The sequence below is a fragment of the Bubalus bubalis genome, chromosome 1 (genome assembly GCF_019923935.1).
Source record: "Bubalus bubalis isolate 160015118507 breed Murrah chromosome 1, NDDB_SH_1, whole genome shotgun sequence".
NCBI lineage: Eukaryota > Metazoa > Chordata > Mammalia > Artiodactyla > Bovidae > Bubalus > Bubalus bubalis.
This window is the reverse complement of record NC_059157.1, coordinates 126034283-126053579: the sequence shown is the minus strand read 5'-3', so window position 1 is coordinate 126053579 and position 19297 is coordinate 126034283. Positions and strand designations below refer to the sequence as shown.

The following is a 19297-nucleotide window of genomic DNA, read 5'->3' as shown; positions in this document are numbered from 1 at the left end:
TGTGATTGGTAGAGAGTCCAAGGAGGCGGGCGGAGGGAAACTTCTGGTACCGTGGACGCCGGCTCTAGGAACACATCCTACATCACCAATCTTGACGTAATTTTCTCCGACTGGCAGGTGCCTGGGCCGGACGGATTCCTGCGGCGGCGCGATTGTCTGACGTTTCCTCTTCTAATTGGCCGGGAGCTGCGGCTGAAGTTCCGAAGCCTAACTGGCCGCCCGCGCCGCTTCGGAGGTGAAGTGTACTGCACTGATTGGCTATGAGGCGCCGGCCGCGTGTGATGTCCGGAGCAGCGATTGGCTCTGGCCCGCTAGGGGCTTCTCTCGCCGGGACTCGGGACTCCCGGGAAGTGACTGGTAGAGGAGGGGGCAAGCTAGCTGTCGCTCCTAAGTCGGAGACCCGGGCGTAAGGCGGTCTCTCAGGGCTGGGTGGGCTGGCGAGCCGACGCGGCGGCGGGGGCTGTGAGGAGTGTGGGGGGCCGGGGCCGGCGCAGAGGGACTATGGCCCCGCAGAACCTGGGCACCTTCTGCCTGTTGCTGCTGTACCTCATCGGGACCGTGATCGCCGGGTGAGGAATTGGAATCTGCGGGCACGGGGCCATTAAGTCAGTCTTGGATGGGAAGGAGGCTGGGTAGAGAAGGGGACATTGTCCGACGGGGGGAGTGGAAAGGGGCGTTGCTGTGGTGAGGCGGTGGAGAGGAGTGGATAGTGTGGGCCAGGCTAGTGGGATGGAGAGGAGGACAGTGGGTGACCCGGGTGATAGGAGCTTAGACCCAGAAGCCCTAGAGCTAGATTTGCCCAGAGAAGCGAGGGTTGGATGCAGTGCCAAACGCAACGTGGGATGGGGGTCTGCTGAGTTGGAGAAGGGGACGATACAGTGTTAAGTCTACAACGAGCCGTTGGGCTGACATTAAAGTGGGTGGGTTGTGATGCCAGGCAAAGTGAGGAAGTGGGGAGAATAGGTAGGGTAGCCATGCCGGGACTGAAAGAAATTGGATTGAGGGAGCAAGGCAGACCCTTTGAATAGCCCTTGTACCTTTCAGCTTCGTGAGATACTGAGCCTAAGCTGTCATCATGCCTCACTGTCTCTCCAGGGAGCATTCTTAGGGAGCTGAGTAGTATTACAAGCAGAAGGGAGAAACATTTTACCAATAGACAGTAGACTGGAATTCTAGCCCCACCCAACTTATGAATTATGTGACTTTGAAAGAAAACCTAAATTCCCATCTTTGACATGAGGATGATAATGTGCCACCTGTTTGAAGGAAGCAGGATCTCCTGGACTCTAGACATTCTCCAGCCTTTAAGATCCACTATCATGTAGGCCCAGTGCCCACTGAATTTGATATGCCAGGCTCATATTTAGAATGTGGAAAATAGTAAATCCTTCAGTTCAGTTCAGTTCAGTCGCTCAGTCGTGTCCGACTCTTTGCGACGCCATGAATCGCAGCACGCCAGGCCTCCCTGTCCATCCCCAACTCCCGGAGTTCACTCAGACTCACGTCCATCGAGTTGGTAATGCCATCCAGCCATCTCATCCTCTGTCGTCCCCTTCTCCTCCTGCCCCCAATCCCTCCCAGCATCAGGGTCTTTTCCAATGAGTCAACTCTTCGCATGAGGTGGCCAAAGTCCTGGAGTTTCAGCTTTAGCATCATTCCTTCCAAAGAAATCCCAGGGCTGATCTCCTTCAGAATGGACTGGTTGGATCTCTTTGCAGTTAGCTTCTGACAAATTTGTAGGTTACTCTGAAAGGAGAAAGCACTACCTAGAAGAACTTGACACTTTAAGTGCTTGTTATTCTCTTAAAAGTTTTTTTTTACCCCCGTGTGCATATATGCTTAAACTTTTTTTTTTTCTTCTTGTGAAACATCTTATATTTCTAAATTAAAAATCTTCTTCTCCTGGGTAAAACTTTATTGTATTTTTAACATGTTTTTGTTAGCACTTTTTGCACTTAAAGCAATGTGTACCTTAAATTGTTGGAACAAGATGTCAGTATAAATCCTGTTAATACTCTTAACTATAAAGTTAGTGGAAAAGTGAAAGTGCTAATCACTCAGTTCTGTCCAACTCTTTGGAACCCCATGGTTCCTAGAAACCCACCAGGCTTCTGTGTCCTTGGAATTCTCCAGGCAAGAATATTGAAGTGGGTTGCCATTTCCTTCTCCAGGAGATCTTCCCGACCCAGCAATCAAACTTAGGTCCCTTGCATTGCAAGCAGATTCTTTACCATCTGAGCCACCAGGGAAGCCCAACTATAAACTTAAGTCTTTCATAAAGGAGTCTCTTGGGAACTGTAATGTTGATACTGAGCTGTGCCAACCATCTCCCTGTGTTTTTCTCGGCTATTTCCTAACCATTTTTATATTAAGTATATCCTAAGTAAGCCTCATTTTTTATATAGTTAGCTCTTTTGTTGTTAACATTAGTGAACCTTTATCTAGTTTTGTCTCAAGAGATGCCAGCTTTTGTATATTTGGGGGGAGGGGGATAAAGCACCTAAATAATCCTCATGGAATAATCTTCATCCCCTTGTCAGTGATAATTTTAAAAACTTACACATAAAATGTTTATATGATTTCCCTAAAGTGTGACTTAGAGCTTATTAAATCATTTTTTTTTTAAGTTCTCTGGTATATTGCATGGATCTTGGTACCCCAATGCATTTTTCCCTGACTACATTTTAAAATTATCATCACTCCTACATTATCTCCACTGTGAATAACTTTCCCATCCCTTGGTTGAGAGAGTGTATTTTCAGAATAATTTCTGCTGGCTAAAGGGATAGACTTTTGAGAGCATACTTATTTAGTCATTTCATTCAATGAATATTTATTGGTGTCTTCTATGGACTGGATATGGTCCCTGCCCTCAAAGTTTATTAGTCTGATTCTGTCTTCCCATTGGCCTTTCCTGCAAAGATTCGCTCTCCAGTTAATTTAGTTCTAGCATAGTTCCTGGCAAGGAGGTTAGTGGCTCTGCACTTTGTCTCCTGACTTATGCCATGTGCATATTTGCAGCTGCTGAGACTTATAGGCACCAGCATATGGGTTCCAGCAGCTGGCTGTGATTAAGACTTGACCTAGACAAACTGGAATAACTCCTAGTAATGGAAACAGTGAGAGACTTTATATTTTGGGGCTCCAAAATCACTGCAGATGGTGACTGCAGCCATGAAATTAAAAGATGCTTGCTCCTTGGAAGAAAAGCTATGAGCAACCTAGACAGCATATTAAAAAGCAGAAACATTACTTTGCCAACAAAGGTCCATTTAGCCAAGGCTATGGTTTTTCCAGTAGTCATGTATGGATGTGAGAGTTGGACTGAGTGCCAAAGAATTGATGCTTTTGAACTGTGGTGTTGGAGAAGATGCTTGAGAGTCCCTTAGACAGCAAGGAGATCCAAGCAGTCCATCCTAAAGGAAATCGTCCTGAATATTCATTGGCAGGACTGATGCTGAAGCTGAAATTCCAATACTTTGGCCACCTGATGTGAAGAACTGACTGATTGGAAAAGACCCTGATGCTGGGAAAGATTGAAGGCAGGAGAAGTAGATGACAGAGAATGAGATAGATGGATGGCATCACTAACTTGATGGACATGAGTTTGAGCAAGCTCCGGGAGTTGGTGATGGACAGGGAGGCCTGGCGTGCTGCAGTCCATGGAGTCGCAAAGAGTCGGACACGACTGAGTGACTGAACTGACTGAATGACTGCAAAATTGATATTTTCTCTTTTTCGGCGCAAAACTCCACAACTCATACATTCAAATGAATGTTATTCTCTTTTCAGACTTCTCTTGTTTGGGCTTTGACTTAACTTCTGTGTTAACCTCTGAAGTTAATTTCAGTCACTTCATCTTTAACATTCCAAGAGTGCTACTGTTGGTCAGAACGTTTATGTGATACAATCTTTTTGGATAAAGAAAATCATCCTTTGAGATTATTTGATCTTTGGAAGCAGTCATTTGAAGTCAGTAATAGAGGATGACAAAGAGACTCAATTTGATTATAGAGTTCTTGCTTGGAAATAATGTGTGACCATAAAATAAGAAAATGATTTTCTTGACTAAAACTAGTAGGAGAAGAATGTCACAGATACTTTGAATAATCCTAGCATTGTTCAAAAAGTACATAGCCTCTCATTATGATTGCTTCAGTGTATGAAACTCATTACAAATTCTGGTGTGTTTTTTTTTAGTTATTCTTTTTGTGTGTCACACATGTATCTTCATTTTCCTACCTCTTTGCTCAGACACAAACCTAAATGTAAAGGAAAAAATTTCACTTTTAAAAATGTAATGTATAACCCTTTAATGAAGTATCTTCTCCCTCTCCTGCATCCCCAGGCGAGACTTCTATAAGATCTTGGGGGTGCCTCGCAGTGCCTCTATAAAGGATATTAAAAAGGCCTACAGGAAACTAGCCCTGCAGCTTCATCCTGACCGGAATCCTGATGATCCACGAGCACAGGAGAAATTCCAGGATCTGGGTGCTGCTTATGAGGTGAGTCAGGAAGAAGGTAAAGTATAAATAAAACCTGCAGATACAGAAAAGACTGTGTAACGCAGAGTAACACTCCCGTTTTTCAGGTCATTTTTTAAAAGAAATAGACAATAGATAAAAGTAGTACTCAATGCTATATTGTACATGTATTTTAGAAGGTACTACACTTCCTGCCCTTTTCATATCCGCATTTGTTTTATTAAGGAGAGTAGTGTTAACAAAGATGAATGAAAGCAGATAGAATTGGTAGATTAATTAGTAGATTGATCTTCGGTCTGTGTGTTTGGGAGTTGGAGCCAGAAGCAGAAACAAAATCTAAATGAGGATTGCAAATCCACCTGCCTATATGGACCAGGTAGATAATATGCATGGCAGGTATAAGGTAAAACAGGAGGGTGGATATTCTGCCTCCATTTTAGCAATCAACAGGGAATGAAGAGGCCTGTGACAAACTGAAGACTTGACTCATTTCAAGGGAGCAGCTGGTGTTCAACCCCAACCAGCTTTTGCCATATATAGAAGTAAGCACTGTGTTGCCAGATCATTTAATTTTTCTAGAGGAGTGGAATTCCTGATTTTTTTGGTAAATTTTCCTGGTTATAACATGTTGGGAAGTAATTCAATTTAAAATTTTCTTTTATGTGCAGATCAAAGAAAACATAGCTATAGTTTGAATTTGCAACCTCTAATCTAGAGGTTAAAACACTTTGATGTGTATCATTTCATTTAATCTTCATTAGGACAACATGAAATATAGTAGAGCTGGGCATATTCTTATTCCCATTTTCTTTCTTTCTTTTTCATTTTTAACAACACAGAGGAATATTTACTGAATCCTTAATCACCTTTTTGGCTATTTGAAAAACCATTTCACACAGAACCATTTTACAGAACACCATGGTGAAAAAATTTTTACAAATAAGCAACTGATAATCTTTCATGTGTATTAATTTAAGAGTTAGCTGCTTTGCACGTGTTGCAATTCACCTTTCTCCTAGAAATAGGATAAGAGATCTGTGGTTATATTTTTTTTCAGCTTTGTTGAGATATAATTGATAAATGAAACTGTAAGATATTTAAAGTATACCTTGTGGTGATTTGATATGTGTATACATTGTGAAAGGATTTTGCTCAATCCATCACATCATGTATTTCTTTTTATAGTGAGGACATTTAAGTTCTGCTTTCTTTACAACTTGCAGCTATACAATACAGTGTTATCAATTCTAGTCACCATTTATTCCCATTTTCTAAAAGGGCACAGAAAAAAATAATTTGACTCCAGTAGTCAGGGAGCTACAGCTTCTGAATTCAGATTAAATCCCTGTATAGTGAGAAGATTGGAAACAAGTCTGAAAAATATTTTAGTGGGAAAAAACCACAAAGAGGGGATTCCAAGGCCTTCTGGGTTAAAGAAGTGAATGAAGTAAAAGTGATTTATATGCTCATGAAACTTAAAATTAATGGGGTTTCCCTTTCTTCTCTCAACACCTATAGGACCAAAATTCCTAACCTTAGGCTCACAAATAAACTTGAGAGGGTTGGTGGACCCTCTTAAATTACTGTATGTAACATTTTGTTTCTTGTTAATATGGATTCCATGTTTTGCACTTTATTTACCATGAATACTCCCATTGTTTGCTAGAAACCCAATAATCAAAAATATTTTCTGGGAGAACTGTTGCTAAGAATTTTCCATGCTCTTTATAGATTCTGCATGTTGTTTCACCATGACCTAGGCAGGCTATACATGCATCATTCAATGAGATTGCAATTTAACTCAGAACCTTTCTAGTCCCCAGTTCAAATTTTCTTTCTTCTTTGCGTGTTTCACTTGATTGCCTGCCTTTGGCCCTTGGATAAATTAGTGTCCATAAATCAAAATCTCACTAAAGTTGAAGGGTCTATTGTGAATACATCTGTCTTCTCTACTGAGCTGAGATTACTGCAGGCATTTTAATTAGTTGAGACTGGTTGATTGGCCAGTCAACTAAGAAATTCCTTTCTTTCTCTTAAAAATAAAAGTTTCCAAGACTGGAATAAAACTGCATTCTTTAGATAGAAGAGAAGTGAGGAGTAAGTGAATGATAATAGATAACTTTGAGGGTAGATTTGGATGAGTTATTACAGAAGCCTCCTATGTCCAAAAAGAAGCTGACTTAAAAATAGTCTTTGTTTTGAGGGGTTTGAAATGGAATTTCTTATGGATCCAATCTGGAATTCATTTCTTTGCCAAGACAAGAACAGAGAAGTGGACTTGAAAGTGAAAATATTGAAAATCATGATCACATAATAATGAGGATTTTTTGTTCGTTTGTTTTTTAAGTTAACTCTGCCCATTTCTATTTCCCCAAAGTAGCTTTTTTTTTTTTTTTTTTTTTAAGGATATTTATCAAACCCTTTATTTTTCACCTGCTCTATCATAGTGGCTTTAGTTGAGTACTCTAGTCACTTCTAGTCTAACTCATTTCTCTTTGATTTTAAGAATGCCCACTTTCTTATACACTGACTTTCTTCTTATCCTTCTGAATGTATCTTAAATGTTAATAGATTTTTTTACTGTGGTTCCTTACACATCATTCAGGCCCTGAGCCAAAAATGTGTCTTATTTACATATGCCAATCAGATCTTCCCTTTCTTTTGCTGAGTCAACAAGGCCCATATACTTCCAACCTTTTTTTTCCTGAGCCAACACAAGCATGAGTTTCAAAGAACTTTTTCCTTCAGTCTGCTGTCTAAATAGAAATGTAAGAATACCAAAGAACATAAAGTAGTTTAATTTTCAAAGTTATGTTGTTGTTTAGTTGCTAAGTTCTGTCAGTCTCTTTGTGATGCCATGGGACTGTAGCCCTCCAGGCTCCTCTGTCCATGGAATTCTCCAGACAGGAATTCTGGAGAGGGTTGCCATTTCCTTCTCCAGGGAGTCTTCCCAATCCAGGGATCAAACCCGCATCTCCTGCTTAGCAGGCGGATTCTTTACCACTGAGCTACCTGGGAAGCCCCTTCAAAGTGCATATATTTCAGAATGCTGTCAATAAATGGGAGGCTTCTTTTGGAAGGCAAATTTTGAATAACACTGAAGTTTATTTTGTTTTACATTCTTTATTCTAGATATGAAATGGTCCCATGAGAAAGCATATACTTATGACTGAGCATCTAGTTTTCTAAAACCATTAAAACTTTCAGTCAGTTCAGTTCAGTTCAGTCGCTCAGTCGTGTCTGACTCTTTGCGACCCCATGAATCACAGCACGCCAGGCCTCCCTGTCCATTACCAACTCACAGAGTTCACCCAGACTCACATCTGTCGAGTCAATGATGCCATCCAGCCATCTCATCCTCTGTCGTCCCCTTCTCCTCCTGCCCCCAATCCCTCCCAGCATCAGAGTCTTTTCCAATGAGTCAACTCTTCGCATGAGGTGGCCAAAGTCCTGGAGTTTCAGCTTTAGCATCATTCCTTCCAAAGAAATCCCAGGGCTGATCTCCTTCAGAATGGACTGGTTGGATCTCCTTGCAGTCCAAGGGACTCTCAAGAGTCTTCTCCAACACCACAGTTCAAAAGCATCAATTCTTCGGGGCTCAGCTTTCTTCACAGTCCAACTCTCACATCCATACATGACCACTGGAAAAATCATAGCCTTGACTAGATGGACCTTTGTTGGCAAAGTAATGTCTCTGCTTTTCAATATGCTATCTAGGTTGGTCATAACTTTCTTTCCAAGGAGTAAGCGTCTTTTAATTTCATGGCTACAGTCACCATCTGCAGTGATTTTGGAGCCCCCAAAAATAAAGTCGGACACTGTTTCCACTGTTTCCCCATCTATTTCCCATGAAGTGATGGGACCAGATGCCATGATCTTCATTTTCTGAATGTTGAGCTTTAAGCCAACTTTTTCACTTTCCTCTTTCACTTTCATCAAGAGGCTTTTTAGTTCCTCTTCACTTTCTGCCATAAGGGTGGTGTCATCTGCATATCTGAGGTTATTGATATTTCTCCCGGCAATCTTTATTCCAGCTTGTGCTTCCTCCAGCCCAGCGTTTCTCATGATGTATTCTGCATATAAGTTAAATAAGCGGGGTGACGATACACAGCCTTGACATACTCCTTTTCCTATTTGTAACCAGTCTGTTGTTCCATGTCCATTTCTAACTGTTGTTTCCTGACTTGCATATAAGTTTCTCAAGAGGCAGGTCAGGTGGTCTGGTATTCCCATCTCTTAAAGAATTTTCCACAGTTTATTGTGATCCACACAGTCAAAGGCTTTGGCATAGTCAATAAAGCAGAAATAGGTGTTTTTCTGGAACTCTCTTGCTTTTTCGATGATCCAGTGGATGTTGGCAATTTGGTCTCTGGTTCCTCTGCGTTTTCTAAAACCAGCTTGAACATCTGGAAGTTCACGGTTCAGGTATTGCTGAAGCCTGGCTTGGAGAATTTTGAGCATTACTTTACTAGCATGTGAGATGAGTGCAATTATGTGGTAGTTTGAGCATTCTTTGGCATTGCCTTTCTTTGGGATTGGAATGAAAACTGACCTTTTCCAGTTCTGTGGCCACTGCTGAGTTTTGCAGATTTGCTGGCATATTGAGTGCAGCACTTTCACAGCATCATCTTTCAGGATTTGAAAGAGCTCAACTGGAATTCCATCACCTCCACTAGCTTTGTTCATAGTGATGCTTTCTAAGGCCCACTTGACTTCACGTTCCAGGATGTCTGGCTCTAGGTCAGTGATCACACCATCGTGATTATCTTGGTCGTGAAGATCTTTTATTAAAACTTTAGAAAGTCTTTTTTCAAGTTGTGAAATTGAGCTTGAGCATCTTTCGTAGAGCAGTGTCCCTTTTCACTCTTTGCAATTCAGACTCAGGGCGTTATGAGCTGTTTGTGCCAGACAGCACTCTTCCACAAATGGATTTCTACATATATCAAAAGAATGAAAGGGGAATATGAAAATATCGCAGTGTAGACCTTTCTGGAGACCTGTCATTTGATTCCCTCGACTTGCCAATCTCTTAATTTGTATGGGGTAGTGTCAGGTAGAGCTTATGGTATAGATACATGAGGCTGAGCAAAGTTGAAGGCTGGCCTTATTTACTGCTTCTGTGACTAATGACAGTCTTGTCTGTCATGTCCCGGGTTTATAGTTTAGAGAGATAATACAGCATAGTGGTTAGCAGCCTAAGTATGGGAGTCAAACTACATGGGAAGTGAACCTGAGGAATTCATCTCACTCTTTCCTGTTACTGCCCTCACATTCATAGCCATGTCGCTAATCTTGTTAGTGCTAATCTGCATGATGTTTATGCAGCTAGGTGAGTTCTGATCAATTTAAATTAAAAACATGAGTTGAGCATTGTGAAAAGTTACAAAATGAATGCTGATCAAAGAATTTATTAACTCTTAAACATGCCTTAATACCATACATAATAAAAGCCACAATCCACTAAAATTTTACACACAGTATCAGAGTTTAAAAATTTTAAAACATAAATGTGAATGCACCTTACCAAACCATTACCAATTCATAATCGTTTCCTCCACTGGCTTTTGCCCCCAGGTTTTATCGGATAGTGAGAAACGGAAACAGTATGATACATATGGTGAAGAGGGCTTGAAAGATGGGCATCAGAGCTCCCATGGAGACATTTTCTCACAGTAAGTAATTTATCCATTTGCAAGGTATTAGTGTCTGAGAGTGGATCACTTAGTGATTATTAAAGATTTATCCTTGCTCCCTTGTTCAGAATCTTTTGATGAAGAGTACAACTCAACTGATCCTTGACCAGAAGGTCATTCATCATCCTTTGTATGGGAATATACTTCTCTATTTTCACAAAGCTCCAGCAAAGACAGGTAGTACTTACAGGGATGTCCTCCTAGCCAACCATATCAGTTGAATCAATCCCGACTCTGTTGTGGGTGATATATGTTGGGAACCAGTTCCATTTGTCTCCTCGCTCTCTTCAAATCTGCAAACCACTTAACTGAGCAAGGTGATTCTTGTAAGAGAGAGAAATTCCTGCTCCTATACCCAGAGCTGCCTCTTCATCCTGGCAGCAAGAAAGGGATGATTGTGATCATCAGCATTGGTGGAAGGAGTCAGGGCAGAGACTCTCCGTCTCTTGCTGCTCCCAGCTTTCTGAGAAGGCTGAGTGGCTGGATGATAAACACCTTACCTTCCCACTCTTTGAGGCCCACTTTATTGAACATTTGAATTTTCATGTGCTCTGATGATGCATAAACAGGAGGTCCCGATTGGGGGTTTTGAGTCAAATTATAAATAAAAAGATATTTGAATATGCATTTCTGTGGGGAGGATGCAGTGCTTTCTTCAGATTCTTAAAGAGTTTTGTGAACTCAAAAAAAGGAAGAATCACAGTTGCTATGTTTAGTGTTTGGGGGTGACGGTAGATTTTCAGGACCTGTGAAGATGTGTGAGTAATACGGTTAGGAAATCTCCTCTTGTGCAGGATTGATTTGGCTGCTTTAGCCTACCAGGGAAGTGTTCTGTTCGAACCTCTTGGCAGTTAGAAGTGATAGCCAGAGATGCCAGAAAGAGAAAAGGCTCTGCCCATGCCCCTCCTGCACCAAAATCCTCCCCCTCTGCTTTTATTCAAGATTCAGGGAGTCTATTCACCGAGACTGGGGGTCTTTTTGTCTTTTTTTTTTTTTCCTGGAGGGAGGGGTTGAGGGGTTGTATGGTTGTCATCACTATGCCGACACCTGAGACTTCTTAACCAAAATTTAAGATTATGATTAGAACTCCTATGAAGTTAAAGGTCACTGTTTATATTAACCTTAAAGTGATGCTTTAAATATTTAAAGTGATGCTTCTGTTATTTAACACAAGTTAATTTTGATCATATGAGACCAGAACTTCCTTTTCTGTCAGATCCAGAGTTTTACTGAGGCTGATGCTTTTTTAGTTTAATTACGTATCCAAGATTTTTGTACAAAGCAGTAGCTTCTTTCACCAAAGTTAGTATCTAAAAAGCATATAAAGGTGAGCACTACAAGAGTCCAAAATTACCACTGGGTTCAGCAATACATGGGCTTATATATACTATACCCTTTCTCAATATCTCCATTATATTCTGATATTTGTCAGTATTAAAGAGATTTTTTTCATTGATTAAGAATTCATTGGCATACTTTATACACTGTACTGTATGTCTTCAGTTCAGTTCAGTCGCTCAGTCGTGTCCGACTCTTTGCGACCCCATGAATCACAGCACGCCAGGCCTCCCTGTCCATCACCAACTCCCGAAGTTCACTCAGACTCACATCCATCGAGTCAGTGATGCCATCCAACCATCTCATCCTCTGTCGTCCCCTTCTCCTCCTGCCCCCAATCCCTCCCAGCATCAGAGTCTTTTCCAATGAGTCAACTCTTCGCATGAGGTGGCCAAAGTCCTGGAGTTTCAGCTTTAGCATCATTCCTTCCAAAGAAATCCCAGGGCTGATCTCCTTCAGAATGGACTGGTTGGATCTCCTTGCAGTCCAAGGGACTCTCAAGAGTCTTCTCCAACACCACAGTTCAAAAGCATCAATTCTTCGGGGCTCAGCTTTCTTCACAGTCCAACTCTCACATCCATACATGACCACTGGAAAAATCATAGCCTTGACTAGATGGACCTTTGTTGGCAAAGTAATGTCTCTGCTTTTCAATATGCTATCTAGGTTGGTCATAACTTTCTTTCCAAGGAGTAAGCGTCTTTTAATTTCATGGCTGCAGTCTAGACAATATTAAAAAGTTTTTTTGTGTTGGGGCAATATATATGTGCTGTATATTTATACTATAAATACTATATAAGTTATAGATGATGTTATTACTTCAGTGTATTAAAAATGTCTTTCAGTTTGCTCATTGGTAGGTCACAATATTTTATCAGTGTGAAGAAAACTAAAATTGTAAGAGGTGAATTCTGATTTCTTTTCCTGATGATTTTACACTTACCAACAGCTTCTTTGGAGATTTTGGTTTCATGTTCGGAGGAACCCCTCGTCAGCAAGACAGAAATATTCCAAGAGGAAGTGATATTATTGTAGATCTAGAAGTCACTTTGGAAGAAGTGTATGCAGGAAATTTTGTAGAAGTAAGTCCAAATTATTCAGCTCTTCATATTCTCTATAATGTGTTCTTATGACTAAAACTAAGAGGTTTTTGGGTACCTTCTCTGTCTTTTAGGAAGGGGAGCAGTGCATAGAATTGAATTAATCATAATCCTTGGTTCATGATACACTGTAATTGTTTCATGAACTCATCTCTCAGCCCCAGAACTTAATAAAACAATAAACCATGACTTATAGCTACCTACATGCTACTTCCCTATTCCATCCCCCCACCTCCCTTCCAAGGTGACTACGTCGTATCCTGAGTTTCGTCTCTGTTGCCACTCTTTGTTTATTTGTTCTATTATATGTGTATGTATACCTGGATAGTATTTCGTTCACTCACATTGTTTCTGACTTTTTGAAAACATCATCAGACTGTACATTATCTTCTGAGACTGCCCTTTTTTTACTTACTCTTAATATTGTCAGGATTCACCCATGTTGTTGCTTACAGCTATAATTCTACTGAATAGAATCTCACTGCAACCACATTGGATCAATAAGCATGTAGGTTGTTTCCAGTTTTTTTCCAATTCCAAACAGCACTTTTAGGAAGCCTTATACCTATGTTCAGGTACAGAGATTAATTTCCCATGTTCCCTTGCAGGCCTGTTGTCTGTAGTCATTGGCTATACATAAAGTACACATCACTTTCTTGTAGTTAGCATGCTCCTAAACAAATTCCTTGTTAATCTAATTATTGTAAAGAATGTATGTATGTGACCTTGCTATTTAAATGCCCCCACGGTCGATTCTTTTTAAGAAAAATAATTACTCTAAAAGAGCATAGTGGTTAGAAGTACAGACTTTGGAGCTAGCCTGCCTGATTGAGAGTCCTGGCTCTGCCGTACATTGGTTGTGTGACCTTGGTCATGTTACCGAGCCTTGCTGTACTCTCATTCCATTCTCTGTAAAATGGAGACGATAGCGGCATCTATGTCATAAAGAGTTTGTAAATATATGTGATTAGGGCCTTGCTTGGCACACAGTAAGTGCCATAACTGTTAGCTCTAATTACTTTTATTGTTTATTCTGTTCAACTGGGCTTCATACATTCGTAGGCTTTGAGGGATTGTTCTCCAAGCATTTGCCTCATTCAGCGGCATAGACATGCGTTTCTTCATATATTTTAGTTTCCTTTGATTTGGAGGGATCAGAATGTTCGATTGCAGTCAGCTACAAGGAGATGCTCATTGTGTCTCTTCTTACAGGCTGAGTATCTAGACTGAGGCAGCATTGGAAAACACGGCCAGATTGAGTTGCCTGAAACAAGGAAGTGTTTTCATGAGGTTAATCATGGCTAATCTTGGAATGGGAGCCACATGCCAGCTTTTGAAGGCTGTGGTTGTTCTTCAGGGCTCCTGCTTTACACAGCTCAGATTTCTCAAGAAATAGTAATTCTGTGGACTATGTTAACTCAGTAGTATTTCTTTGTGGCTTAGAGAAGGTGATCCTATACATACTATCTTCTAGTTCTCTTCTTTCTTACCCTCCTCTCTCTCCTCCAGCTTTAGAATTTGAGTCCATTAAAGATCCATTTAGTACGGTCCTGTGTGGGGGCTGACTTGTAACTCCTCCAGGACTTCTCTCAGCTGTGGGTCTCTCTGAAGGATGGCTTGGGAGAGAAGGGAAGGTTCCAGCCCAGATCCAGTGAGGAAACTGAAATCTGGGGGATGCAAAAGAGAAGCTTATGCTGTGTGTGCACTTCCTAGGTGGTTAGAAACAAACCCGTGGCGAGGCAGGCCCCTGGCAAACGGAAGTGCAACTGCAGGCAGGAGATGCGGACCACCCAGCTGGGCCCCGGGCGCTTCCAGATGACCCAGGAGGTGGTCTGCGACGAGTGCCCGAATGTCAAGTGAGTAGAAGCACCTTGTTCGCTCTGCCAAGGGACACTTTAATCATCTCATTGGTCTAATAAAATGCCAATGGTCCATACCTAGATTTTTTTTCCTTCCCTCTCTTCCTCCTGCCGTGCCAGAGGACAGAGGAAAGAAATTAACATTTTTGTTTCTTCTTAAAGTATCTCTTCTGAATATCTTCTTTTATGTCTATAAACTAATCAGCTTTATTTCTGAATATTCTTAAAGCTGTTGGTATTCCATTTTTTTCTACTTGGAATATTTAGAGCAATCTTACATGTCCAGCTAAATTTCAGATTAGAGACATACTGTTTGCTGATTATATTATGAACACAACTATTTAATTGAACCTTCAATTGTATATATTAAATCCAGCTCATTTATTTGTGGGATCAGGGGAAAAAATCAAATAGGGTAAACTCACCTGTTAGATTTTCTGATAAACATGACACTGTCCTTTCAGGTGGACATTTATGTAAGTGTAAGTGGTTTTCTCTGTTATTGATCCTCGTGTTAAAGCAGCCAGCCAACTGTAGGCCCTTTTGGAATCAGTGGTTGTGTGATTACTTGATATATAGAAGCTTTGCCCTGGCATTTGGCAGGTGGAAGGTGTAAATGGATATCAAGTGGCTTTGTCATCTAGAGATACAGGCTAGTCTTCCAAGAAAAAGTAGATTGAGTAGATAAAATTGAATTATCTGTCTGGGATTTGGTTTATATTTTCATTTGTTTTTCCTTTTAAATTCTCTTTGTCTCAGACTAGTGAATGAAGAACGAACACTGGAGGTAGAAATTGAACCTGGGGTGAGAGACGGCATGGAGTACCCCTTTATTGGAGAAGGTGAAATATTGACATTGATGTTTTATTACCGTAACTTTCTGCTCTCTGATTGCTTATGAATATCTCCCACCTCACCCCATACTTCATGGCCACATAGTAAATGCATGCATCATTTCCAACACACTTCCATCGTTTTTTAGGACACAGGAAGCCTTTTGTGACCATCTTTAAGCTCTAGCATTACTGTTTATCCTCTGAATACAGTGGCCAAAAGTTACTGTCCAGTAGCCTAAACTGGGCTTCCCAGGTGGCACTAGTGATAAAGAACCTGCTTGCCAGTGCAGGAGGCATAAGAAATGTAGGTTTGATCCCTAGATCAGGAAGATCCCATGGAGGAAGGCATAGCAACCCACTTCGGTATTCTTGCCGAGAGAATCCCATGGACAGAGGAGCCTGGAGGACTATGGTCCATGGGGTTGCAAAGAATCAGACACGACTGAGCGACTTAGAATGCACACACAGCCTAAATTATATCCAGGTTTAAGATGTTCAGAACTTAATGGATTAATTTGAACTCTGCAATAAAAGAAGAGATGTAACTCTAATTGGCATTAATAAGATGCTCTCAGACCTCATTTTGGGGTTAAATTTAAAACTCTAGAAGAAAAAATAGCTTTAAAATATAAGGTTCAGAAATCAGTGAATCATCCTTTGTTTAGGAAATAGGTCAACTTATTTACTTCTGTGCCTGAGGCACAGGTGAGCCTCACTAATCTGAAATTTGATATAACCAGGTAGAGAGACTGCGCTCACAGATAGGCTTAACAATCAAAGCCCAAGTTAGTGGCTTTAAAAACTTTTTTCAGCTACCAAACAGATTTGCAGTGTTCCACTTACAATGTGTGGTAATCTTTTCTGTGTAGGTGAGCCTCATGTGGATGGAGAGCCAGGAGACCTGCGGTTCCGAATCAAAGTTGTCAAGTAAGTCATCTCAGTTTGGAAGCTTGCTTTGGGTTGGAGCCTCTTATTGAGTCTAAATATTTATTTACTCAGGACTTAAGATTCTGAAAGATGTTGGGAGGAGAGCATTGATAAGACAAGTAAGGAGCTGTGAAAGAGAAGCAGACAAGGAGGTCAGAGATATTAACTGAGGAAATGCGCCCTATGCAATAATGGGAGACTTTTCCATAGAAACGACCTACTGTGACGTCATCTGCAGCTGCTGGGCAGCTTCCCTGGTTGCCTCTCTTCAACATGCAGTGCCCCTTACATAAGAATTTTGCCTAGAACTCAGGCTTTCTTGTTTACCACTTTGGAGACCAGTGATACCTCTACTTCTAAGGATTCATTGAAACAGGATTCCCACCCAAATATGGGGAAATGGGCCCCCAGTGCCAAAGACTTTTATCTCTCTCATAGCACTCCTTAATCTCAGTGATCTTTCCCTAGTGTTCTTCATCTGCCTTGTCTTTCTGATCACTTCCCGGGAAACTGGGATATGTTCTGTTCCCTGAATAAACCTAGTCCCTTCTCAAGTCCATATCTGCCAGAATTCCCTCTTGTCCTGTCCCCAGCCTCCCATGCACCCTCCTTATCTATAGCTTCAGAGCTGATTGGGCCTTATAAACCCAGCTCTGGGATCCCCACCGATCTCTGATGCCCTTCTCCCCCAATTCCACGGCCAGAAGTTGTCCTCTTTTTTCCATAATCTGATTACTTGTATTTTAATTATATGCTTTTGCTGTTGCTGATCATAAGCTCCTGAAGATGAGGGTTTAATAAATCCTACTAACTTTATAGTCTCTATTAATACTGTACACAAAGGACTGTCTTAAGAGATGCTTATTGTTTGAAAGAGTGGTATCCATCCTTTTCCGTGACTTTTCTAAAAACTTTTTGAACTCTCCCAAAAAAAGACTTTGAAAGTTACTGATGTTTACCTTGTTCTCTTCCAGGCACTCAATATTTGAAAGGCGAGGAGATGACTTATACACAAATGTGACAATCTCCCTCGTAGAGTCCCTGGTGGGCTTTGATATGGACATTACTCACTTGGATGGTCACAAGGTAAGCAAACTAGTTCTTTTAAAAGTCTGTCCTTTTAAAGCCTTCTTGTGGCTGATGTTGAGGTTACTTCAGTCCTTTGCAGCCACGGAGACATGTTTTGCTTGCCCCTTCATCCTGATGCTCTGCTGAGCTGTGACATGAGCTCTGGGTATCAATCAGTGCTCACCAGAAGCTGTGTTGTGCTCCGAGAGTACAGTCCTTCTCTAGCATCCCCTTTTGCTTTCCAGGTACATATTTCCCGCGATAAGATCACCAGACCCGGAGCCAAGCTATGGAAGAAAGGGGAAGGGCTCCCCAACTTTGACAACAACAACATCAAGGGCTCTTTGATAATCACTTTCGATGTGGATTTTCCAAAAGAACAGTTGTCAGAGGAAGCAAGAGAAGGTGAGGGTATAATGTTTACTGTTCAGGGAAAGATGAGGTCTGCTTTAGAAGGATCAGAGGCTTGGAGGGTGAAGGCTGCAATGGTTGCTTGAGAAGAGGGCCTAGGTGGTGGGTTGTAAGTAAAAAGAAAAGGTAAAGGAAAAAGGAAAGAGGTCAAAAGTGGAAAGAGGACAAAGAAGAAGGGATGGAAGACAGCTGAAGAACTTTCTGTCCATTCCAATTGCCTTTTCTCATGGGATTTTGTGGGATGTGTGTGTTGTGTGTCTGCCTGAGACACAAAGACAAGGGATCACCTTGGACGTGCGTGTATGGGTATCCACACGTGATGAAGTTGGACATGGGTAGTTACTTGTTTAATTCAGATCCATGCTTGTCCTAGGGCCTTTTGAGGAGCCTCCCTGTGAAACATGCTCTTTTTTGTTTGTTTGTTTTTTTTTGTTGATTTTTTTTTTTGAAACATGCTCTTTAAGCTGCATTTTTGTTAATGGAGTCATTTGTTCCTTCTTTCCCCAGGTATCAAACAGCTACTGAAACAAGGATCAGTGCAGAAGGTTTACAATGGACTGCAAGGATATTAAGAATGAATAAAATTGGACTTTGTTTTAAAATAAGCGAATCAGCGATATTTATTATCTGCAGGGGTTTTTTGTGTGTGTGTATTTTTGTTTTCATTTTCAATATGCAAGTTCGGTTTAATTTTTTTTCTTCTAATGACCGTCATGAAATGTGTAAGCAGGCTTAAGAATTTGTCCATTTGTGTTGAGAAAAGAATGACCAGCAAAAGGTTTAACAATACCTCTCCCTTTGGGATTTATGTCTGGTGCTGCCGCCCGAGTTTCAAGAATTAAAGCTGCAAGAGGACTCCAGAAGACACCGTACAAAGGGTTGGAGTTAACTGTTAGCTGTTTCATTTGAAATGCCAACTGGAGAAGTCTTTTTTTAAATACATTCTGTTGTTAATTTTTTTCTTGACTCCTGTTTCTTGTTGGTTTAGCTCCCCTGTTGTCTCTCCCATCTCCATCTTTTTTCCTTGTCATTTTTCCTTAATCAGCTTCATTTCCCTCCCTGGGACCTGTGTGCTAGTTGGATTTTCCTCCCATGAAGCAAGATGAACGCACAAACCTGTGAGAGAGTGGTGAAGATCAAGCCCCCATACCCAGTTAAACACACATGGCACTTTCTAGAGAGGAGCCTGAAGAAATTAGAGATGGGAGTGGATGAAACAAGGACTTAATTATCCTTGAGAAAGTATATTCCTTCTCATTTTAATTAGGGAATAGTAAAATCTGACATGGGAACTTTATTGTTTAGAAAGCACTTTTCATGTGTCCAATCTCAGTTGACATGTTTAACAAGTCTTTGGCTTGTGTTGGGAACTAGGATTGTTGTTGTCCCTAGAAAATGAAATTTCAAGTACTAGAGTAACAAATTTACATTTTCTTCTGTCAGTAGCACCTAATTCAGGTGGTATGTGACTTCAATATATGTGAATTTGGAACCTCTTTCCTTTTTCTTCATTACATGGTCAGATCACACTCTACTCTTCTTTACTTTAGCTAGTGAATGTTTCAATGTTGAATAACTGTT

At 41.0% G+C, this 19297-nt stretch overlaps 1 protein-coding gene across 1 annotated transcript; it reads left to right on the top strand.

Moving 5' to 3' along the window:
• Positions 1-320: 320 nt before the first annotated feature.
• Positions 321-18675, top strand: DNAJB11 (DnaJ heat shock protein family (Hsp40) member B11). The gene is made up of 10 exons (XM_006058624.4): positions 321-569; positions 4349-4505; positions 10059-10156; positions 12465-12597; positions 14329-14471; positions 15234-15316; positions 16180-16237; positions 17212-17323; positions 17551-17710; positions 18224-18675. The coding sequence occupies exons 1-10, from the start codon at positions 502-504 to the stop codon at positions 18286-18288; spliced, it is 1077 nt and encodes a 358-aa protein (XP_006058686.1). The 5' UTR covers positions 321-501; the 3' UTR covers positions 18289-18675.
• The last annotated feature ends 622 nt before the right edge of the window (positions 18676-19297 follow it).

Bases quoted from the DNA above. Each gene is read 5' to 3' on its own strand.
- DNAJB11 (XM_006058624.4), top strand. From the start codon at position 502: ATGGCCCCGCAGAACCTGGGCACCTTCTGCCTGTTGCTGCTGTACCTC. The intron at 15,317-16,179 runs GTGAAATATTGA...TTTTCTGTGTAG, and splicing joins GTACCCCTTTATTGGAGAAG to GTGAGCCTCATGTGGATGGA. The intron at 16,238-17,211 runs GTAAGTCATCTC...GTTCTCTTCCAG, and splicing joins TTCCGAATCAAAGTTGTCAA to GCACTCAATATTTGAAAGGC.